General features: G+C 51.0%; 1 protein-coding gene across 6 annotated transcripts in view; it reads left to right on the top strand.

Moving 5' to 3' along the window:
• RALGDS (ral guanine nucleotide dissociation stimulator) overlaps window positions 1-22,506 on the top strand; it is a 57,135-nt gene that overhangs the window by 31,347 nt on the left and 3,282 nt on the right. For all 6 annotated transcript variants that reach the window (XM_034067633.1, XM_031043193.2, XM_031043196.2 and 3 more), the window contains exons 2-14: window positions 17,327-17,437; window positions 17,957-18,150; window positions 18,532-18,606; window positions 18,788-18,981; window positions 19,392-19,513; window positions 19,669-19,884; window positions 20,002-20,105; window positions 20,427-20,511; window positions 21,200-21,277; window positions 21,375-21,461; window positions 21,707-21,739; window positions 21,979-22,100; window positions 22,273-22,368. In XM_034067633.1, coding sequence (XP_033923524.1) covers window positions 17,327-17,437; window positions 17,957-18,150; window positions 18,532-18,606; window positions 18,788-18,981; window positions 19,392-19,513; window positions 19,669-19,884; window positions 20,002-20,105; window positions 20,427-20,511; window positions 21,200-21,277; window positions 21,375-21,461; window positions 21,707-21,739; window positions 21,979-22,100; window positions 22,273-22,368 — 1,517 coding nt within the window. The remainder of the gene's footprint in view (window positions 1-17,326; window positions 17,438-17,956; window positions 18,151-18,531; window positions 18,607-18,787; window positions 18,982-19,391; window positions 19,514-19,668; window positions 19,885-20,001; window positions 20,106-20,426; window positions 20,512-21,199; window positions 21,278-21,374; window positions 21,462-21,706; window positions 21,740-21,978; window positions 22,101-22,272; window positions 22,369-22,506) is intronic.

The following is a 22,506-nucleotide window of genomic DNA, read 5'->3' as shown; positions in this document are numbered from 1 at the left end:
AAATAATTTGAGTTAGAGCTGTGCTTTTTTTCTTGGTAATCGATGATCATCTTTGGCGTGCCAAGAATGTCACTGATTGTGAGTAAAGGGTGTGTTAAGAGATACTCAGCTGGAGAAAGGTTTTGGCATTTGAGGTGGTGCTTTCATGCAGGGTCTGAGCCCAGCACAGCTTGCTGGTGGTGCAGGGGTTAATATCAGCAAGGGTCAGCAAATCTGGTTTTGCTGGGATTTAGAACCAGCTGCAGATGTGCTTCTCTGCTCGGGATACTTCCTGCTGGAGTGGGGCAGTGTGTGTGTGTGGGGATCTGCACTAATCCCTTTTGGGTTACTGTGTAGATACCCACACAGGGCAGCCAGCATTTTCAGGAGGTGATGGCTCCTTCTCCCAGCACTAAATACCCCATAACCTAAGCTTGAAAAGCTTGTCAGCCATAGATGGGAAGGGTCTCAGGCTCTGGCTGTATCATTCACCTCTGGCTGGGTGGAAGGGGTTCATCAGCTCTGCTGAGAGTTCACCAAACTTCCAGCCAGCTTCCTTTCCCTCCTTTCCCTTCCCTCCTCCTCTCTCCTGGGGGTGGGTGTACTGACATGGTTTAGAGCACATCGTCTGGTTTGTGTTATGCCTGGCAGGAAGTCCAGCCTCTCTGGCCCACAGCACTCCAGGAGGCTGAGGGGCCGCACTTTTGGCAAGGAGAGCAAGAGATATGGGGAGGAGCTGATGGGGTGATGCAGCTTGCTGTTCCTCTTACCCCAGAGGTACCTGGCATGTGTGAGCTGCCCATGCACTCTGGCCAAAGGATGCTCTGGAGCTCAGGAGAAGGGTTGTCAGCATCTCTGGTGATGGGGGCTGAAGGAGGCTTTGCATGGTCCCCACTGGTACTGAGCAAGCTCCTGCTCTTTTGAGCACACTGAAGAGAGATGATTGCCCAGCAGATCGCCTCTGAAGTTGTCTTTGCCCAGATTCCTGTCCTGTGCTGTACATGGGTCTGTGCCTTGTAATGGTCAGAGCAGAGCCACAGCATCTGATCACCTGGGCTTTCTTCTCAGCCCTGAACAACTTGCAGACAAATTACTCCCTTCTCTGTACCATCCATTTGCAAGTGATGGCAAGAAAAGATGTATCCCAGAGTGGTGTATGGTGACCCGCTGCCTCCTGGGCAGCTTTGAGATGCTCGAAGAGCTGCTTGCCTTGAGCAGCCTCCTATGAGAGGGCCTATGTGTTTCTCATTAATCCCCTCTGGACACATTGAGCTGGTTGGCATTGGAGGGCATGACTGTGGAAGGGGGAAAAAAGGTGTCAGTGTTGTGACAACTGTTGTGGCAGCAGCCTGGTCTGGTTATAATCCTTAGGTAGAGAGACTGCAAGGTACTTTGTGGGAGGAGAAGGCAGATTATTTTAATATCTAATGAGATCCTCAGTGTTTGGCTGAGTCTCACTGGGTGCCCCTCAACACTGCTGGGTGCTCCATGGGAGCCTGGGGCTTCTGCCTCCCCCGAAGGGAGCTCTACTTCGCAGGCTTGGAATGGCCCCTGCACTAGGATGGAACTGTTTTTGGCAGAGCTGTGCCAGCTTATGGGGTGGCTAGTCTGGTCCCACAGGGAACAGATGATCTCTGGGAAGCTGCTGGCAATTTGCAGGGAATATGGATCTCATTTTCTATTTCTTGGCTGAGCCCTGCCCAAATGTGAGCAGGGCAGACCACAGCAACAGTGCTGATAACACTGGCATCGCTTTGGGGTCCTACTCAAGGTCTGGTGTCCATGTACTTCCAAGTGTTCTTGCCATGATTTTGACCATGGGGAATGGAAAATTTGGAATCATAGAATCATAGAATAGTTAGGGTTGGAAAGGACCTAAGATTATCCAGTTCCAACCCCCTTGCCATGGGCAGAGACACCTCACACTAAACCATCTCACCCAAGGCTTCATCCAGCCTGGCCTTGAACACTGCCAGGGATGGAGCATTCACAACCTCCCTGGGCAACGCATTCCAGTGCCTCACCACCCTAACAGGAAAGAATTTCTTCCTTATATCCAATCTAAACTTCCCCTGTTTAAGTTTCAACCCGTTACCCCTTGCCCTATCACTGCAGTCTCTAATGAAGAGCCCCTCTCCAGCATCCCTGTAGGCCCCCTTCAGATACTGGAAGGCTGCTATGAGGTCTCCATGCAGCCTTCTCTTCTCCAGGCTGAACAGCCCCAACTTTCTCAGCCTGTCTTCATATGGGAGGTGCTCCAGTCCCCTGATCATCCTCGTGGCCTCCTCTGGACTTGTTCCAACAGTTCCATGTCCGTTTTATGTTGAGGACACCAGAACTGCACACAATGCTCCAGGTGAGGTCTCACGAGAGCAGAGCAGAGGGGCAGGATCACCTCCTTTGACCTGCTGGTCACACTCCTCTTGATACAGCCCAGGATACGGTTGGTTTCTGGGCTGTGAGCGCACACTGAAGCCGGCTCATGTTCATTTTCTCATCGACCAACACCCCCAAGTCCTTCTCCTTGGGCTGCTCTGAATCTTTTCTCTGCCCAACCTGTAGCTGTGCCTGGGATAGCTCCGACCCAGGTGTAGGACCTTGCACTTGGCATGGTTAAACTTCATGAGGTTTAATTAAATTTTTTTTTTTTTAATTTAAACAGTCTTAAGCAAAGGATCGTCAGAGCAGCTTTGCAGACCTTCTGCTTTGACCTTTCCAGTTCCACTCCATCCCAAATCAGCAGTAAGTGTTAATCCTTCCTTTCCAGCAGCAGCCACAAAAGGAATTTGGTGGCTGTCCTCATCCTTGCTGGACAAGCATGCCATGAACAGCACTGCAGAAGACACAGACCAAAATTCCCATGAGGCTGATGTTACTGAACCTTGAGACAAGTGACTGGGCTGACACATTCAAAAAACCTCGCGTCCTTGTATTCTGGCTTTATTTGTCTTCTGAACAATTGGGAGATTTTTAGTTGCCAAACACATCCTCAAAAACTGGAATTGCTCAGCCCCTGATGCCTTGGAGGTCAGTGCTTGTTCTTTGCAGCTGGGAAGGAGGTGAGGGAGGGGCAAGGATAGCTCTTAAAAGTAATTTTCTTTTACCTTCCTGTAGTGCCTTTGGAAGAAGATTTTCTCCTAGTCTGTTCTCCTCCCCCAGGCACAACCTGACATGTTCCTTGCAATTTGCCAGATGAACATCATCTGCTGGTATCTCTTGGATGGGGACCCACCTTCTGGCTGCCTTCCAGAAAGGTCTGGAGTTGGTGGTGAGGCTGGGAGCAGGCTGAGATGCTGATTGTTGGTGGCTGCTGCAGCGGGGGAGTAACAGGAGTGGAAGGAATTTTTTTTATTACTATTTGATATGATTAGAGAGAAGTTGGAGAGAGGCTTCTAAATGTGTCTGTGTAAGAATTGTGTTACTTGGAGGCTGCTGCGCCGTGATTCCATAGTCTTGGAGAATTTCCACACTTCCCTGTGCTTGGGTTTGGGCTGCAAAAAGGGCATCAGGCTGGCTCTACCCGTGAGGATGGGTCTGGCTGAGCTATCACCCCTGTTCTGGAGCTGGGGGGTTGGTTGTCACCACCCTCACCCCCCCCCCCCCCCCCGTAGGCCCATAGCACAGCCTAGTTTTGGGGCCACCTGAGCTCATCCAGCCATAGGAAGGACTCACCGCTAGCAGGTCCTTCATCACCCTTTCTGGCTTTCTGATTGTCAGACACTCTGCCCCCAAGGGATGTGTAACTGGAGCAATGAACTTATTTAGGTCACTCTAGACCACATTTAATGTCTGGATATCCCCTGCTTGTACTTTTTCTAATGCCGTTATCTCCAGAGCTGTCTGGTGGCTGGCTTTCAAGCAGATGTGTGCCTTTTATTTAAGTATATACATGCAGCAGGGCTGTTTGAATTCTCAAATATTTCTTCTATTTCCCATGGACTCAGCAAGGGGCAGGGGGGAATGTTGTTGCTAAGGAGCAGGATTTGGATGCAAAGCTGGCTAAGCTGCTGGCAGGGGGAGCAGGAGGCTCCAGCACAGCCCATGGTGGGTCAGAGTTTATGCATTGCTCTGTGGAATGTCATCTGTGGGGTCTGGGTGAGCACTGAAGCATTGCTTGGGCACTGGGGAGAGTTGAGTTGTAGGACTCATACCTCCATAGATAAATTTGTTCATCCCATGGTGTGGTGCTGGGTTGGACACAACGGCAACATTCATGGCCTGCCCAAAATGTGTGGCATTTGCTGCAGGGGTCCATTGGACCTTCGTCCTGCAGCAGCATGTGGAGGTGAGGCTGGTGTGGGAGCTTCTGCAAGGAAAGACATGATGCCCAGGGAGACCTATCATCACATTGAAAATACATCACAGGCCCTGGCTGGAGCTTAGGAAACTGTCAGCAGGGAAGGATTGAGCTGTTTGGCTACTTCAGTCTTTGGTTTGTCTCATTCCTGTCCCTGTGCAGGGACTCACCACACACCACAGCAGCCCCAGCCCACCTGGCTTAATGGAGCTCCAGTGAAGATGTATTTGGACTTTGCTCCTGAGTGGTTAGGGAGGTGCTGAGGTCTGGCATAGAGTAATCCCAGCTGCTCCCGGGGGCTCTGCCTTGTGAGTTGGCCATCTGAATAGAAACACGAGAAGGGGGTTGGAGCAAGGACAGAGGTGTGAGAGTGCTGCACCTTGAGCCCACTTCCCGAGCAGGCGCTTCAGTTTAGCACAGGGGTAGCTTTTCTCACATGTAGACTGGTGTTTGCAGAAGGGCTTTTGTAGATAGGCCTTTTCTTCTCTTATCACCTGGGAACAGCTCTTCCAGAGATGGCAGGAAAGTCCTTTCCTAAATCTCTGCATGGACCCTCCCGTGGGCTGCAGTGAGCAAACACCCATCTCCTTTGATGTAGTGAAGGGGAGGGTCTGCCTAAACTAGAATCTCTGTCTCCACCTGAATTTGTTTATTTTGTTTTCTATGATGTTATGTAAAATAATTTCTGCGGGTTTTGGTTACATTCCTGGGGCCCTTTTGGTACAGGTTCTTATACAGCAGCGCTGTTACAATAGGTAACTGCTGAGAATTTCTCTAACATACCTGAGGGTCAGTAGTTATGTAACAGTTAAATGCTAGTGGAGATAAGCACATGCAGAGACACAGGCATGTCCGTGTCCGCTTGCACAGCTCGACAGGAGTATTTTGATGAGCCCTGCTATCGAGCACTGCAGCGGGGAAGGCGTCTTCCCACTGTACATGTGGGGTACTGGGTGGCCATGCAGTGGGGCCAGGCTGCCTGGCAGGCTCGGGCTCGGTGGAGGCAGGACAGAGATGGCTCCGGCTGCTGGGCACCAGCTACAAGCTGACAGGGGAGGAGAAAATTCTTTAACTTGCAAATAGAGCTAACTGGGGAGGAAACTCATCGGAGGCAACTTCATCTGGAATGCTGAAGCATTATTTTTAGAACAGCTTTTCCTTCAGCTAACCACACTTTCCCAACAGCAGCTGAGCTGAGGGCCCATGTGGAAACCTGCTTTTCAAAGGGTTTGCTACCTGTCTTACCAGGACTTCTTTTCATGTGCTGGAGTAAAACCATGCAACCTTTCCCTGCTCTTTGCAGTGGTCAGGTCTCCATGGAGACTTGCAAGCTGAGAACCTGCCCTAGGCTCCTGCTTCAGCTGGTGTTTTCGTTTGTGAAATGATTTGTTTAGTTTGGGTTTACCTCTTAGAGTTGGAACTTACTTCAAGAAACCATCATTTAGCCAAGCTGGGTAAAGCAAAGCCTGAGACTGGCAGGGTGAAAACTCAGCAGTGAGAAGCAAACAAGGATTATGAATTGCACACCTTCACGTGGCTGGGGGGCTTGGGACCTCACCTTCCAGTTTAGGCAAAAACCCTAGGGTTTTTGTTCAAAGATACATTCCTAAAAGGCTCTGTGCATCAGAGCAGCAGCAAAGCTGGTGAACTATGGGAGATGTGAAGTGGTGCTGATGGTGTCACCCCCATCCCTCCCATGCTGTGACCCCAACAATCACTGCAAATTTTCCAAGGTAAGGCAAATGCTTGATTTGGTGTATCATCTTCAAACAGCCCAGCTTTTTTACAAGCATTGTTTTTTTCATAGAATCCCAGACTGGTTTGGTTTGGAAGGGACCCTGAAGCTCCTCCAGCTCCAACCCCTGCCACGGGCAGGGACCCCTTCGACTGGAGCTGCTGCTCCAAGCCCCTGTGTCCAACCTGGCCTTGAGCACTGCCAGGGATGGGGCAGCCACAGCTTCTCTGGGCACCCTGTGCCAGCGCCTCAGCACCCTCCCAGGGAACAGCTTCTGCCTAAGAGCTCAACTCAGTCTCCCCTCGGGCAGGTTCAAGCCATTCACAGAATCACAGAATCCCGAGGGTTGGAAGGCACCTCAAAAGATCATCTAGTCCAACCCCCCTGCAAGAGCAGGGTAACCTAGAGTATTCCCCTTGGCCTGTCCCTACATCCCTTGTCCCAAGCCCCTCTCCAGGTTTCCTGCAGCCCCTTCAGGCACTGGAGCTGCTCTCAGGTCTCCCCTTCAGGAGCCTTCTCTTGTCCAGGCTGCCCCAGCCCAGCTCCCTCAGCCTGGCTCCAGAGCAGAGCTGCTCCAGCCCTCCCAGCAGCTCTATGGCCTCCTCTGGCCTCGCTCCAACAGCTCCAGGTCCCTCTTGTGCTGCTGCCCCAGAGCTGGATCAGGGCTGCAGGGGGAGTCTCCCCAGAGCACAGCAGAGGGGGAGAATCCCCTCACTGACCTGCTGCTCATGCTCTGGGAATGAAGCTCAGCACATGGGAGGGGTATTTGGTCCCAGCTGCAGTTCTGCTGGTGAGGACCTTTTGGCCAGATCCCAGTGCTGACCAGTGTGTCAGCAGTGACCATTGTTGGTGACTGTCACTATGATCACTGGGTTTCTATACACCAAACCTAGTGGTTCACTAGATTCAGTCTGAGTTGCAAAAGAGAACTGGCATTAAGACGGGCTGGCTGGTCCCTCCCTTGCAGCATGCTGGGCTGACTCAGAACATAGCTGTGCCTCATGCCAGTGTCATAACAAACAATCCTTGAGGCACTTCTTGAGGAGGGGGGTATCCTGAGAACTCCATCTGTCCCAGTGCTCATTCCTGTGGATTTCACCATGTTCCTCAGAAAAACTCTGCTCTGGGAGGATGAGGCTGTTTGAGGCTTGACCTGTCTTAGGCCAGGCAATGGCAGAGGAAAGGAGCCACAGAAGGAAGGTGAGCACCTCTGCTCTCTTCACACTGATGCTGCCCCATGGTCATTCTGCACATCAGCTTTTTGGGTATCCCAGGGTTTGTCCCCTCCAGATAATCTTAAGTAGGAGTCCAAGCTGCAGGAATGCTCACCTGTGGCTTGTAATCCCAGGGGATGAATGCATCAGGAACAGATGAATTAGGGCTGGAGCATGCCTGTACTGGCTTGCCAAAGTGACATGGCTGCGAGGAACAGGCTTACTTGTCTGGTGTTTCACCTGCTATGGAACAGCTCAAGTAACATGAGAGAGTATGCTTGCCTGCAAATGCCTGCAGTGAGCAGCATCAGGTTGAAATCCTCATGTCCCTGTGCAGATGCAGGTGTGCTGCAGGCTCTGCTACACCCTTGTCATCAGCCATCACTGGCAAACGGCTGTGTCTTAAACAGTGGGAGAAAACAATGCCCAAAGTCTGTGCTGAGTCAGAGTAAGTGGGAAAGTGGAGCAACCATGCAGGAAGCTGCCTCCTGTCTCCCTGCCACCCTCCAGTGTTTGGTTAGTACCTGATGTAAGATTGGCTGCCTGCAGGTCTTGCGCTGGCTGATGCTCAGACATGGTCCATGGCAGGACCCGCACCTACAGGTACAAGGTGGAGAGTCCAGGTAGGAAATTTATCCCACCACCCTGCCTGGACAGCTGTGTTCCTCATGCTAGATCCTCATGCAGGATCTGGCACACCCAGTGCTCAGGGCAAGGCCCAGATCCAAACCTCACTGCTTGAGCTCTTGAGGTACATGTCCAGGCACTTGACAGAAGCTGGAGTGGTTTGGGTTTTGGTTTTTTGCAGTTGTTTTCTCCCTGAAGGTGCCAATTAAACTTAAGCTCTCAGTTGCTTCAGCTGTGGAAATCAGACTTAGTTGACTGAGCATCCTGAGTGCAGGTGCCCCAGGTGTCAGTTTATTTACTTTTGCCCCTGTACCTTCCTATATAGCACCTCCTGCCTCGTTGACACCTATTTAAGTAATGCTCAGAAGGTGGAATTTTCTTGATTGCAAAGCAAAAGAAGCTTTGCTGTTCCCCCTTCCAGCTTCTGACAGCAGCCCCAGGAAGAGAAGCAAGTGATGGAGAAGGGTCTCTCCCAGCCCTTCCCAGAGCGAAGGGGATGGGCTAAGACCTGCAGATGGTATGTGGTGGGACATGCTGGGGCTGCAGGTGTCAAGAGGAGGTTGAGATGAGACAGGCTCTGCCCAGACTTCCATGAAGCATGCTGGCAGCAAAATGGAGGCATCTATGTCATCCTGGCAGGGGTAGGAGTCAGGCATGAGGGGCATGACCAGAGAACAAAGGCTCTCATTTATTCCTTCCTTTCACCACAACCCCTTGCTGCCTCCCAGCACTGGATTGTTTCTGCATTTTCTCTGCTTCAGCTGTTTACTGGGTCATCCTGATGCAGACATGTACACAAAGAGCAAGCCTTCCAAAGAGGCCATTCCTCTGCCACCAGCTCCGTGAGCCCCTCTCCAGTGGTGCCATTGAGACAGGCTGGGAGATTCCTGAGCCTGACCTGCTCTGGGTCAGGAGCATCCGTAGCTCCCTGGGCATCCTCTTCAGGACAGGCAGGGGCGATGGGGTTTTAAGGAGGGGAGGCCCAAGAGGTCTTTGCCCATGCTTCAGTCACAGCAGCTTTAATGGAGTGAATTTAAGTTGACATAAGGCAATGTAAACACATGGGTAGACACATAAGTTTCACCAGGGCTTATTTTGGTTCAGTTTATCTATGTGTCTGAGCTAAATTGAAATTAACCTTGTTCAAATTGAAACAGACGGTGATGGCACAGTTACCGTAAGGCAGACTGCAGCCAGGCAGGGCTGTGCCTTTTGGATGGGCTCCAATTTGTCCACTGCAACCTGCAACACCTTCAAAATTACAGAAAGACAGGATGTTGTTTTCTTTTTCCCTCTGGAAGCTGCAGCAGGTGAGTTACTGCATAGGCAGCCATTTACAGCTTATCCAGGCTGTTTGGGAACAGTATGTGGTGGAACTCCCTGGGAATGTTGGTGTGGGGCCGTTGGGGTGGTTCAGCATGGCATGGGGGGCTGCAAGCTGCCTCCTGGGGCTGGGCCTGGCAGTTGCTGGTGCCATGCTTGCAGCTTTGCCCATTCTGCATATCCTGTGTTGCCTTGCTTGTGCCACCGACGTGCGCTTCGGTCATGCAGGTCACGTATGTCCTGGGGCAAAGAGAAAGCTTTACAAAAAAGCTGGTTTAGAGCAGCTGAAAGTTCTTAAAATTAAATTTTTTTGAGTGTCCGGACTGACACTGGGGCTACAAGCTGAGAACAGGAGAATATTGACTCAAGGCTTTAGGTGTCTGAGGCTGCAAAGACTTGACTTTTGGATAGATGAGCTTGCTAGCTTGCAGATGCTGAGACATGCGAGGGACAAGCACTGCTTGAAGTTGCAACAAGAAACAGATCTCTGTTGTGGTTAATGTGTTGAGATGTAACTGTGACATCTCAGGAGTGACCATTCCGGTCTGTTTAAGGGTACATAAGCTCTGAATACCAACCTAATTGCCTTCCCTTTCCAAATACATACGGCAGTTTTTGCTGCAGAAATAACACAGATGGTGCAGAAGTGCCCTGTTTCAGCACTGGATTCCACAGAGTAACTTGAGACCAGGTACACTTGAACTGTGTGCTCTTTGGGACACACACCCTGCTTTTCTTCATGTTTGAACAAGGCACTCTATAGCTGTCATGTTGCACATGACTTACTGTACACACACACGAATAGTCCATTTTTGAACTTGTTTCTGTTGTGGGTTTTTTCAGATTTTTCTCTTCTGTCTTGGTGAAATATCAGCCTTTGTTCTGAGCAGAAATTACTTGTTATGAGACACTAGATCTTTATTTAACCTTACAGAGCACCATGTATTATATTTTTGTATGCACTGGTTTTCATCAGGCATGTCATTCTCGTTTCACTTCCAGCAATTACTCTCCAGGCTCTGGGTGAGTTTAGTGGAGCTGTTGCTCTGTAAGCCAAGGCCAGCTATGTCCCTTGTATGTAAGCATGACTCTGTAGGCGTTGGCACTGAGCGTGGATGCTGCCAAAACACACACTGAGGTGATCACAAACACAAAGCTAAGGACTGTGGAGCGAGAGCTAGAACTGCTGTGTCAGCAGGATCTGATTTCCATCAACTTAGAGGGGAAGCAAAACCTTCTGCACTCAGTTTTCTTTTAACTTTCAGCAGCCTGGGAGGGGAGCACATCCCAGCATGTCACCTGGTAGGAAACAGGAGGGAAGTCCAGCTTTGTTAGTGTTTTCACATAGGGAAAAAACATCTAGGTAGAGGTTTTTGTGGTCTTCTGTACTCCTGGGTGTAGGAAGCACAGGGTTCGGAGTTAAGCCGCTATCTCTGGCACTGCCAGTTACAAATGAAGTTTGTTTTTCCCTGGCGCATCCCCCTAGCAAGGCTAACCCTCCAGCACCTACATCACCTCATGCATAAGGTGGAGGCCAGAGCGGGACAGAGCATCTTTGCAGATCTTTGACTCTGGGCCATAAAAAGAGGAAAAAATGTTTCTGCATATGGGAAGGCTCTTAATTTTCTTTAAAAGCAAAAGAAAAGCAGATCGGTGAGGAATCCTATGTAACTCCTCTGTCTCATCTCTGGACCCTGGTCACTGAGCTCCTAATCCTCACTCCAGCCACTGACTTACTGCATGCAGGTGACAAGATTCCTTTGTAACAACTGCTGTTTTCTTCCGAAGCTACAAGGGTGGAGGAGGCTGCCTTTGATGCTCAGCTCCAGGGCTGTTCTCTGGAGGTGCAACTTCCCTGCTGAAACACCTGAAGCAGAAAGCAAGTGCTCAGGGTGTCAGGAAAGCCCAGCCTGCAGAGCCCAGCAGCTGATGGGGTGAGATCAGGCTCTTGGCTGTTACTACTGTCCTGGTGTCCCAGCAAAACCACCTCCTTTTCACAGTGGGTTTCAGTTTAGCTTCTAGCCCTTTTTCTGTTCTTTTTGTGTTTCCACCATTGTCACTATGTTTTAATGCGCTGTTGGAATTGGTTCTGGATTGAGACAGCTCTGAGCAGGCAGGCAGGATGGCAGAGTGTTGAAAACCCAAAGGAGTCATGTCTATCTGCTTAAAGTCTCTGTGAAGGGAGCAGTGCCCAGGAGGAGATGGGTGCAGCCAAACTGTGGCAGAAAATTTGAGTTCCATCAGCAGCAATGGGAACATGGCTTAGGGAGAAAGGAGGCGATGGGAGTTCAACTTGCCTGACGCCAGTGTTGGCTAGAGGAAACCATTGCACCCCAGTGCCTCTGTGGTCATTGCTGGGATGGTGTTTGGAATAGCAAGAGTGCTGGGGTAAGCAGGCACCAGCATGGGGCACCTTTGCAGTTTTCTTGCCAGCTTTGGGTAGTCTCTGTAGCTTTTCTGAGTGTGGTCGGGGGAAGGATACTGCTGACAAGGGTGAGGCACAGATGAACGATCCCAACTGGTGCAGCTGTAGGGGAGTGTCCACCATGTTGCTTTTTGCCTGAAAGTCCCCATGAGGAAACCCTGTGCTGTGTGCGCTTATTTTGGATGTGTAGGACAGAGGGTACTTCTGCTTTTGCAGTCTTTATCTTTGGTTCACGGAACTGCAGCTGTTTTTCTTTCACTAGACGGGGGTGATATTTTTCCGATTTCCTTTTACATAATGTTGTGTGCTTCAATTTACATAAGAAGCCCCAAAGTCACTGCTATGTGTTGCTTGGGTTCTAAATTTTACTCCCAGGAGTGTAATGAAAGTTACCTTGGGCTTGTGTCAGCTGTGGAGGACGTGGTCCTTGGTGGAGGTGGGTTTTTTTTCTCCTGTAAAGGCTTATTTCCCCTTGCCAGTGGAAAGGGCTTATTATGAGAAGGGGCTGAGGGCTGTAAAGACCAACTCCCCACGTTCTGTTTACAGCTTTCCCAGCTTTCCCCAAGTCCTCTCAAACTTGTGCAAATGCAGAGCTTCAATGAGAAACCCCTGGTGATGTCTCCCAGGTTCAGCTCTGCCTTTTCTTGTCTTGTTAGCCAGCAACAATGCCAATTCCCAGGAAGTGCAGGTCCCTGGCTTCCCATGGACAGGGTTAGCATCTGCTTCTCTCTGTGGCTGATAGTGGCTCTTTGAAATCACAGTGCAGAGATACTCTGGGTGCTGTGTTATACCTGACTATAGAACAGGCATTTTGTGTAGCCCAGCTGAAAGGGAACAGAGTAACATGAATATCTTGATCTTTAAACCAGCTGTTGTCCAGGAAGCATCAGTAAAAGCACTTTAAGCAGCTTTGCCTCTTCCGTGTGTGCTGAAATTAATACGTCTTTCCAATAACAGTTCATTGGTTTGTGTCTTTGGAGGCTAGTGTGCTAACCCAGGACATAGATCAGAGCTCTGAAGACATGGTAATTTTTGGGTAATTGTCTGTGTGTAACACACAGGGGTGCTGTCATGCTTATGCTTAATCCTGTACTTTGTTTCTGTCTTACTAAAACCATCTTTGTGACTGAACTAAAGCACTTTCCAAAATGCAGACCCCATGCCAATATTTCACTTTGCTGTTTGGCTTTTGCATTTTTCCCCTCTCTTCAGCTAGCAAGAAGAGACAAAGGCAGATTCCCTGCTGCTCTCTGCCTGGCTCCTGCAAGGATCCCTCACACCATAGCCCTTTATCCAAGCTCACGAACCTTGTCTATGTCTTAGACCTCATTATTAAACCTCAGCGTGAAGATACGATTTGACACCACACCATGTACTAGAGCATTCACCAGAGCATGGAGAGTAGGAATTCCTCCCTGGTGTAGTCACAAAGGTTTTGAACTGTGGGAGGTTGCTCATGCAGCCCAGGGCTATCTGAAGTTGGAAGAGGCAGCCTAAAACCAGGCAAGCCATCAGGTGCTGACCTCCTGTTTCATGTTTCAAGGGATGAACTCTTGCAGAGCTCTCTTACAGCTGCTTCTGCAGAAGCTTCCACTCTGCAGAGTTGGGTGTCTGATCCTGTGTTAAACATGCATTTTTTTTCTTGCACCCCTCCATTGAGAAGCCTTTTTCCTGCTGTCTGGAGAGGAGCAGGGTTGCACACTGAACTCCAGAAATGCTCAAATGTTCATTACCTATGTCTTCCCTTTTTTGGTGCCCATCTTGAAATGCATTGGATCACACTTTCTGGGGTGCTGAGTCACTTCCACAACAGCCATAACCATCAACATCCTCAAAGCTAGTGCTTTCACAGAAAAGCTTTGCTGTATCTCATTGCAGCTGAGCCAAGAGCTCTCTGGGCCTGTTGGATGTCTCTCTTCTACCAACGTGATGCAGTAAGCAGAAGGGACCTCTGCTATGGTGTGGTGCTCAGTTATTCAAGTTGAACCACTGTGTGCTGGGCTGTGGTTGTGCTGGCTGAGCCCTGACTCACGTTCCCTTCTTCTGTGAGGAGCAGAAAACTCCAGCAGATGTGTAGAGCAGGCAGTGGGGAGTACTTGCAGTAATATTTACCAGCATTTGTCTGTCAGAGCTCTTTAAAGACTGTTTTGAAGATGTTCATCTTTGTTTGACTTGCTGGAAATCCTGGTGTGAGTGCCATACTTAGGATTGCAGTGTACATAAGACACACGTCAAGGGTTTTTGTCCCCCCTAGGCCTGCTCCCACCCAGTGTCTGCATCTGTGAAGGGAGAAGCGTGCAAATTCATTGCAGGTGCTAAGCAGGACTTCACTTGTTCCACCCTGCTGCTGGCTTTTGCTTCTTTGGTTTTTAACCAACATGTGCAGAATGCACAATCAGCATCTTGGAGAAGCAGCTGTAGGAAAAAGGAAGCTCACATAGAATATAAATAGCCAAATCTTAAAATGTGCCAGTGTAGCAGCTTGCCTGGCTCTTGGCATGAGCCTTGCTAGAGACTGCTGCGAAACTGCAGTACTGCATGTGTGGTTTGCAAAGGAGGAACTTTGGGGGATATCACACAAGTCAGCAAGACAAAAAATTAATGAATATGACAATCTTGAATATGGGAAGGAAATGAATTTTGCTTCTATGCACGTAAAAATTGGGTGTATCCTCTGTGTGACATGAAACACAGTGAAAACCCCTGTGCAGTTGTGGCAATACTTTCCACTGTAGTTGCATAGCAGCTGCCAATGATTCATGGATTGATCCAAGGACATTTTATCCTCCTGTATGATTTAGTTTCTTTATTAATTTAATTGCATCTCTAAAGCATCTGTTTTTTCTTGATGTTTGTGTCTGGAGTTCTAACTGCCCAGCCAAATCTCTTTTCTGAGAGACCGGATGGGGTTCTGCTGATCCTGCTGGACCCAGAGTTTTCCTCCAGCCTGAAGTCAGCATAACTGAAAGACACACAAGGGTAGGGCTTATCTGCAGGCTGGGTGATAAAACCTGGGATTGATCCCAGGACAGCTGATGTAAAGCATTGTTGGTAGTGATCCCTCATCTCTATCACTGCCCCATGGGCAGTGGGCTTGTGTGCTCAAGAGTTATCTACTGCTGTCACTTCCGGAGGACAGCACATAGCTTTGAGCACCAGGTTCTGATGGTCTCTGTGGGCAGACTGGGAAGAGTTTCCACAGCTTTTCTTTCATTTTGCTGGAAACAGAATCTATAGATGGAAGAAAGACAAATTGGCTGACTTGGGCTCAAGTTAGGTACCTTCACTGCAGGGCATTGATTTAGAGCACGTGCAAGGCATTGCTGGCAGCTTTGTCATGATGCCTTGTCAGTCCCTTCAGCTCCCAGCTAAGGCATGTTGTGAGGCTGGAGGGCTGTGAGCTTTCGATGTGAGAAGTGATGGGGGAGAAGCCCAGTGCTCTTGGCTGCCAGTGCCTTTAGCTGTGTTCCAGGGTCACCTTCCCCTTGCTGTGTTTTAAACAGCTTCGTCTTCCTACACTGGGGCCGGTGTCCTGGATGGCTGCTCTGGTGGAGCTCTCAATGCAGGTGTGACACGGGGCTGCAGAGGAGCAGGGAGTCAGGGTGGGCTCAGGGGCCTGTTCGTGGCCCTGTTGGTGTCCAGGCTGTGTGATGGGGCTCAGGGCTGTCAGCCTGCCTGGGCCTGGGCCAGCTAGGCTGGGAGAGGGTTGGACTTAGAGCTGCACTACCCCCAGCAGCCATCATCATCACTTTGGAAGATTTATGGAGGCAGGAGGGAGATGTATTTTCATGTCATGCTGTCTAGGAGGGCGCAGGGCATGTGTGCTGTTGGGTGCCTTTTCCATTCTTGAGATTCAGACCTGTTTATACTTGAACATAAACTTACACCATAAATTATCCCAGAGCATAGAAGAAGAGAGACTGATGCAGGTGTCTGGAAGGATGTCTGTGTCCGCTGCCTTGAGCAGGTGCTGTCAGGGTTGGTCTGGAAGCCAGTGAATCCAGGGAAAGGCATTTGATGATGCAGTACAGCTGGAGTTAGGAGCTTTACAAACCCTTGCGCTTCAACAAACAAAACCTCTCCATAATCTGGCATGAAATGAGAAGAGCAGGTTCAGCAGAAAGTGAGAAGTCCAGTAACCTTGCCCAGGCTCTGTCCTCGTTCATTAGAACTATGAACAACAAGCTCTTTGAAGTTTTCCCCTTAGTTTTGGAACTAGCTATGGTTCCCTGCCCTGATTCCTTGCTCACAACAAGCACTTGATTTGAGCAGGGTGTGACAATAGCACAGTGACCGCTGCTGTGATGGCAATGATAGAAGATGGTGGTTGAAGAGCATGTTAGGTGCACGTTTGATACATCAGCTCAGGGTCGTGTTCAGTACTTTCTACTCAGTGTCTCTTGAGATGGGCAGTGCCATCTGAAGCCAGGGCCTTGGGTATGGCTGTTCCCATGTTCACAGGGAACAGTTTGGGAGGACAATATTTTGCAGGGAACAGCACTGCTCCTGAGACACTGTCCTGGGTGGCCCCATGGCAGCATCTCTCCTGAAAAGCCTTGTGTGGTTGCATTGCTCAGAGGTTTTTATGCTCCTGAGAGGCAGATTTCAAGGGAAGCTGTGGGGTGGCTCTAACCCTTGGCTGCACTGTGATATGCAGGGCGGCTTGTTCCTGAGCCCCTGCACCCCAGCATGTGGTCACATCTTCCTGCTAACCGCTTACTTCTTCCAGGCATTGCTTGAGCAGTGGGGTTTTGCTGCATGTTACACTGTGTCCCACCATTTGGTATGGGTGATGGAGGGCAGGGGAGATTCCACACTGAAAGGATCTGGATAAATCCTTCTTAACAGGGGCATTGACTCACCAGAGTGTGGTTAGAGAGAAGGAGGGAAACAGATTGTCCTTGTGGGGCTGGAGCTGCGGTGGAGCCCCATGCTGGCATGTGGGGCTAAGGGACATGCATGCCTGGACACCTGCCTGGAGATTCATCCTCTCTTTCCTTGCCAAATTTTAGATGGTCCCCATTCTGCAGAGCAGAAATGGGAGCCTCGTGGCTGGGTTGGGCTGTGGGCCAGAAGTGCCTGTCCCCAGAGGTTACAGGGATGTGTCCCTGCTGTGCCCAAGCCCATCTCAGTGTGGTTTCCTGGGGTTTCCCCTCAGCTTTGAGCTCCCCCTTTGGATTTCTGCCTCCTGTGCGTGGCCAGCACTGCCAAAGCATGTGGGCAGCGTGCTTTGACAGTTATTATTTATTACCAAAGTGTGCTGAGGTGCTCAATTTCTGCAAAAGCAGATTACTGAGAATATGGTCAGACCAGGCAGCAATGTCATGTTGTGAGAAAGGCAAAGGCTTGAGGATGGAGAAACAGCCAGGGCTGGGTGCAGGGATGTGCTGCCACCTGCTCCCCTCACTGCCTGGCAAGGGGTCCTCATTCTGCCTCATACCTGGTGCTGGCACAGGTAGGAAGGGCTGAGACACTTAACTGGAGGGACATGGAGCAGACCCAGAGCAGCTTCCCAAAGTCCTGGCTCTGCCTGTGTGCTGGCTCAGGTGGGCCCAGGCTTTAATCTGGCCAGAAAGTTGTCACCTGGTTTGGAGTAGTGAGAGAGACTCTCACTGCCTGCCAGCCATTGCCTTTGGCTTGCTGGGATGCCTCATGTGAGCCTGAAAGAGTATTTCTGCCACATTTTATTCTCCTTATTTCATGGTGTATCGTATCCTTTTGTGCAGAGCTCCACACAGGAGATTGGAGAAGAGCTGGAGGATGGCGTGATCTACAGCATATCGCTTCGGAAAGTGCAGCTCCATCACACAGCCAACAAAGGGCAGCGGTGGCTGGGGGTAAGCTAAGGGCTTCACCAGCCTCCCGCGAGAGGATGTTTTAAAGATGTTTTCTGCCAGAGTCAAAGCCTTGCAGGGTTGATACCAGCACATGTCTTGCCCTCTTCTTGCTCCTCCAAACCCTCCTGTCCTGGTGGGTGTCCTTCCAAGCCTTATCTGGGAATCATGTAATTACTTGGGAGCAGTGGCATAGGAGCACCTGCTGGCCTCTGCCCCACAGGAAGGGGCATGGGGGAAACAATCTAAAGCCCATTTTGCAGAAAGGGCAACTCTGATTTGCATCTAGATTTTGGCAACCTTGAGGCCTTTCCTGGCATTTCCCAAATGCTCTAGTTTTCTCAGCTGTGTGCTGGTATTTGGTGTCTGAAGAGACCTGGTTTCCCTTTCTCGGGCCCATCATGAGAGCCCCAGGCCCTGTGTAGGATGTCCATGGGCCCTGCCTAGACCCGAATAGTGTCTTGTGAAGCTGAAAGTGTCTGTCTTCACCCAGCCTACTGGCTTCTGATCCTGTCCCCACAGTTTGAGAATGAGTCAGCCTTAAACCTCTATGAGACATGCAAGGTACGGACAATAAAAGCTGGGACCTTGGAGAAGCTGGTAGAATACCTGGTCTCAGCCTTCAAGGGCAATGACTCCACCTATGTCACCATCTTCCTGTGCACTTACCGGGCCTTCGCTACCACCAAGCAAGTGCTGGATCTGCTGCTTAACAGGTGAGGCTGCCCTGAGCCCCAAAACACAGCTGGGGTGGTGTCTAAGCCCCCTCAACAAGGAGAGCCCCAGCTTCTTTTGCTGCCACACCTTGGAGGGCTGATGGGCTTCTCCCAGCTCCATCAACATGAAGGGTTTGGGGCTGGGCAGGGAGGACACAGCCTCCCAGAAAGCTGGAGCCCTTCCATCTGGTACCCTGCTGTGAGATGGCCAGTGCCGGCTGCTTCCCTATTCCCATAGCATGGGGGCTGTGGCAGAGAGGAGGGAACAGTACAGTGCCTAGGAAGTTCATCCTGACCCCCTGGCAGAGCTGGGGGTGATGTGGAGGGAGAAGAGGCAGCTGATTCAAGGATGCTCACTACTTCCACACTGTGCCCCACCAGGTACGGCAAACTCCATGTGCAGGTGAATGGGGACCATGCCAGGCATGCTGTGGATGAGAGGATGGAGCTGAAGAAGTAAGTCTGACTGCACTGTGGGTGACAGCTCTTTGGTTCTCGCTCACAGGCATATGTTATTCCTCTTGTCCCAGAAGTGCACCTGAGGCTCATGGGGATGCTCATGAGAAGAGTGCACATGGTTGTCTCCTGGCACCTGATTCTCACACAGGCTTGCCTGTGTTTCCTCCCCTCCCTGCAGCACCATCTCCTCCATCCTGGGTGCCTGGCTGGACCAGTACTCGGAGGACTTCCGCAAGCCCCCAGACTTTACCTGCCTCAAGCAGCTTATCTCTTATGTGCGCCACAACATCCCTGGCTCAGACTTGGAGCGCCGAGCCTGCATCCTGCTAGCCCAGTTCCAGCAGCAAGAGCAGAGCGAGTCCGAGGTGGAAGGTGGGGGTCCTTTTCCTGCTTGCAGGGAGCCGTTTGGGGTTGCAGGTGGAGGTAGTGCTACTGGTTGGCATTAAGGGTCTCCAAAACCTCGGGTCTTGCCACATGGCTGAACCCCCATAAACCCTGCGTGTGTTTACATGAAGGTACACCGGGAAGCTAGTCCAACTGCACCAGAAGTGGGATTTCTAAATGGACTAGCTTATCTGCTCTTAAGCCTCTGCAGATACTTGGGTCCAGGTTTAAAATGACTATGCTTTTATCTGAGTCTTGTTTATCGTGGTGTGAAGCCAGATGGGAATTAAGAGCCTGGGTGGTGGGATATGGGTGTTCATGGTAGAGCTGAAGTGGTTCAGCATGGGCCCCAGCTCCTGTCAGCACTGTGGTGCTCAGCTTCACACCATCTCTCACAGCTGTGGACCACAGTGGCTGCACCTTTCAGCTGGTGGAAGAGAACGGGGTCAGGGATGGGAAGCCGGATTTCCTCTCCTTCTCCCCAGAGATGGTAGCAGAACAATTCACACTGATGGATGCTGTGAGTATTCATCCAATAGCTAGGTCAATGGTGCTTTGCCTGCCTGATACCTGCAACTCTGGGCACAGGCCTGTCTCCTTCCAGCTATCTCTTCCTCCTGGCTTGTTCTTTTCCCAGGAAAAGCAGACACCCATCTCTATGCCTTTATCTTCCAGGAACTGTTTAAGAAAGTGGTGCCTTACCACTGTCTGGGCTGCATTTGGTCCCAACGAGACAAGAAGGGCAAAGAACACCTGGCACCCACCATCCGTGCCACGGTCTCGCAGTTTAATAGTGTGGCCAACTGTGTCATTGCCACATGTCTCGGAGACCGGTCCCTGAAGCCACAGCACAGGGCTAAAGTGGTGGAGCGGTGGATCGAAGTGGCTCGGGTAGGACAGCTTACTCTCCCTCTCAGACCAAGGGCTGAGGTTTTGCAGTGCATGAATCCCAGGAGATCCCTGAGCTTTCTTTAATGCTGAGTCCTGGCATCTCCTTGTCTGCCCCAGGAGTGCCGCATCCTGAAGAACTTCTCCTCCCTCCGAGCCATTCTCTCGGCTCTGCAGTGCAACGCTGTTCACCGGCTGAAGAAGACCTGGGACGAGGTCCTGCGGTGAGGAGCACCTGCTGGGTTCATGTGGCTGCTGGGAGGTTTCAGGGGGCAGGTTATGCTGTGGCTGCTGGGGTCCTTGTATATGTAGATGGGATCATCTCAGCTCCAGTATTGCTTCTTGTAGTGTGCCCAGAACACAGGGAGCAGTGTAAGGGGTCAGGGAGGAGATAAAAGTATTATGACCTCCTTTCCATGTGAAACACCCTGCAGTAGCCCCCAGACAGCAAGGCCCTTCTAGAGCTATGATCAGAGCTGGGGTCATTTGGGTGAGCAGAGGAGGAGACTGACTGTGACAGCACTGCTGACTTTTCCCCTGAGCAGGGAGAGCTTCCGCACTTTCCATGAGCTCTCAGAGATCTTCTCCGACGAGAACAACCACTCACTGAGCCGGGAGCTTCTCATTAAGGTATGGGGAAGTGGCATCCACATCTCTCTGTCTTTGGCATGGAGCTCGGGCTGGTGCCAGCACAAGTTTCTGCAGTGTTGCAGTCACCAGGATAAAGCCTTGTCAGTGCTGCTGGGGTGTCAGGCAGGGGTACAGACAGGGCGTGCTGGGTCTGGGGAGCAGGCAGGGGTTTTGGACTAGGCTGGGCTTTCTGCTTCTCCGCCAAAAAGTCAACATTGCAGCCTACAAATACTCTGCAAGCAGAGATAATCAGTGGGATAGGATCCAGTGCATCAGGTGACAGCTTCTCCCCAGAAGCAGCTGCATTTTAACAGCACAGTGTGAAATCCCCTTGGTGTCTGGTGGGGCTGTAGGGTTTGTGGAAGGATGCAGCAAAACTGTCCTTCCCATTGGAGCCTCTCTGCAGCTTCACAGTTTGGGGGCTGAGAGGACATAAAATGCAAAAAGGAACAAACCATTCCATTGAGAAGGTTTATACAGAGCTGGAAATGGGAACAGCAGTTCCTGTTCACTAAGCTGCTCCTCTCTGTGAGCCATGAAAAATCTCAGGTTTGATTTCTTCCCCTTTTCTTCATCCCTATTTTCCTCTACAAGGAAGGTTGTACAAATAAAAGCAGGTGTGAATTTTAGCTCATCTAGTAGTGCAATTTCCCACCTGTGCTGATCCCCACCTCTCCCCACCATCCAGGAGGGCACATCCAAATTTGCCACCTTGGAGATCAACCCAAAGAGGGCTCAGAAGCGGCAGCAGCAGCAGAGAGAAATGGTGAGTCTGACACAGGTGCCCCTATGCCCCCTCCCTGGCAGCTGCTCAGGCTGGTCCCAGCTCTCTGCTGACCTTGCTGTCCCTTCTGTTCCCACAGGGTGTGATGCAGGGCACCATTCCCTACCTTGGCACCTTCCTCACGGACCTGGTGATGCTTGACACCGCCATGAAGGATTTCCTGGATGTATGTCCCTCCATCTCTGTTCTTCCCTTCCTCTCCCTTCTCCACACAGCCACCTCAGAAGGGCTTGTTCTCTGTGCATCCTGCATCTGACACTGCACCCTGCACATCCACGTCTGTCAGCACATGGAAATGGGCCAGGCTCACGCTGCTCCTTGGCAGGGACACAGGCACTGTAGTGGCAGGGAGGGATGAGAGCAGTATTTTTCTGACTGCTACATACTGACATTTGGCTCACTCTTTTCCAGGGCGGGCTGATCAACTTTGAGAAGAGAAGGAAGGTGAGAGCTTTTCCCAGTCTGCAGCACAGCAGGGTGGAAGGAGGAGGCTGACTTGGTGCTAGCCCAAGCTATGCCAGTCTCTTTGGGATTGATCCCTCTCCTGTTTTGCTGTCATGCCTTCATTTTTTGAGAGAAGGATTCTGGTCCTTTACATCTGCCTCCATACATGGGGCTGGCCTGTTTTGGAGAAGACTGTGGCTGGCAAACAGATCTGGTCTCACGGCCTCTATTTACTGCAGGAGTTTGAAGTTATTGCTCAGATCAAGCTGCTTCAGTCAGCCTGCAACAACTACAGCTTCACACGGGAGGACCAGTTTGTGGACTGGTTCCACAGCCTGGAGCGGCTCAGTGAGGCTGAGAGGTGGGTGTGATAGGGGACTAAGGCTGTGCTGCTGCTAGTGCATGGGGAGGGCCCACCACTGGTCTCCTCCAGCTAATGAGCAGCAGCTGCCCAATTCTCCAGTGTCTGCGCTGCCTCCTCTCCACAACCATGGCAGCATGGAGAACTCAAACCCTCATCTTTCCCCTCCTAGTTACGGGCTGTCATGTGAGATTGAGCCACTGTCAGAGTCAGCCAGCAACACGTTGAAGGCAAAGAAAAACACAGGCATCATCAAGCGATGGAGCGAGTGAGTCTGCTCCCCGGAAGGTTGCAGGGTGGAGGCAGGGACCAATGTGGGGCATCTCTGGCTGAGCATTGCAGGGAGCCAGGCTTGGGTGGCCGCTGTCCTGCCAGCCAAGTGCACACCTCTCTGCCCCGTTCTCAC

Source organism: Melopsittacus undulatus, chromosome 11, assembly GCF_012275295.1.
Source record: "Melopsittacus undulatus isolate bMelUnd1 chromosome 11, bMelUnd1.mat.Z, whole genome shotgun sequence".
NCBI classification, from domain to species: domain Eukaryota; kingdom Metazoa; phylum Chordata; class Aves; order Psittaciformes; family Psittaculidae; genus Melopsittacus; species Melopsittacus undulatus.
This window is presented reverse-complemented; position numbering and strand designations above follow the sequence as displayed.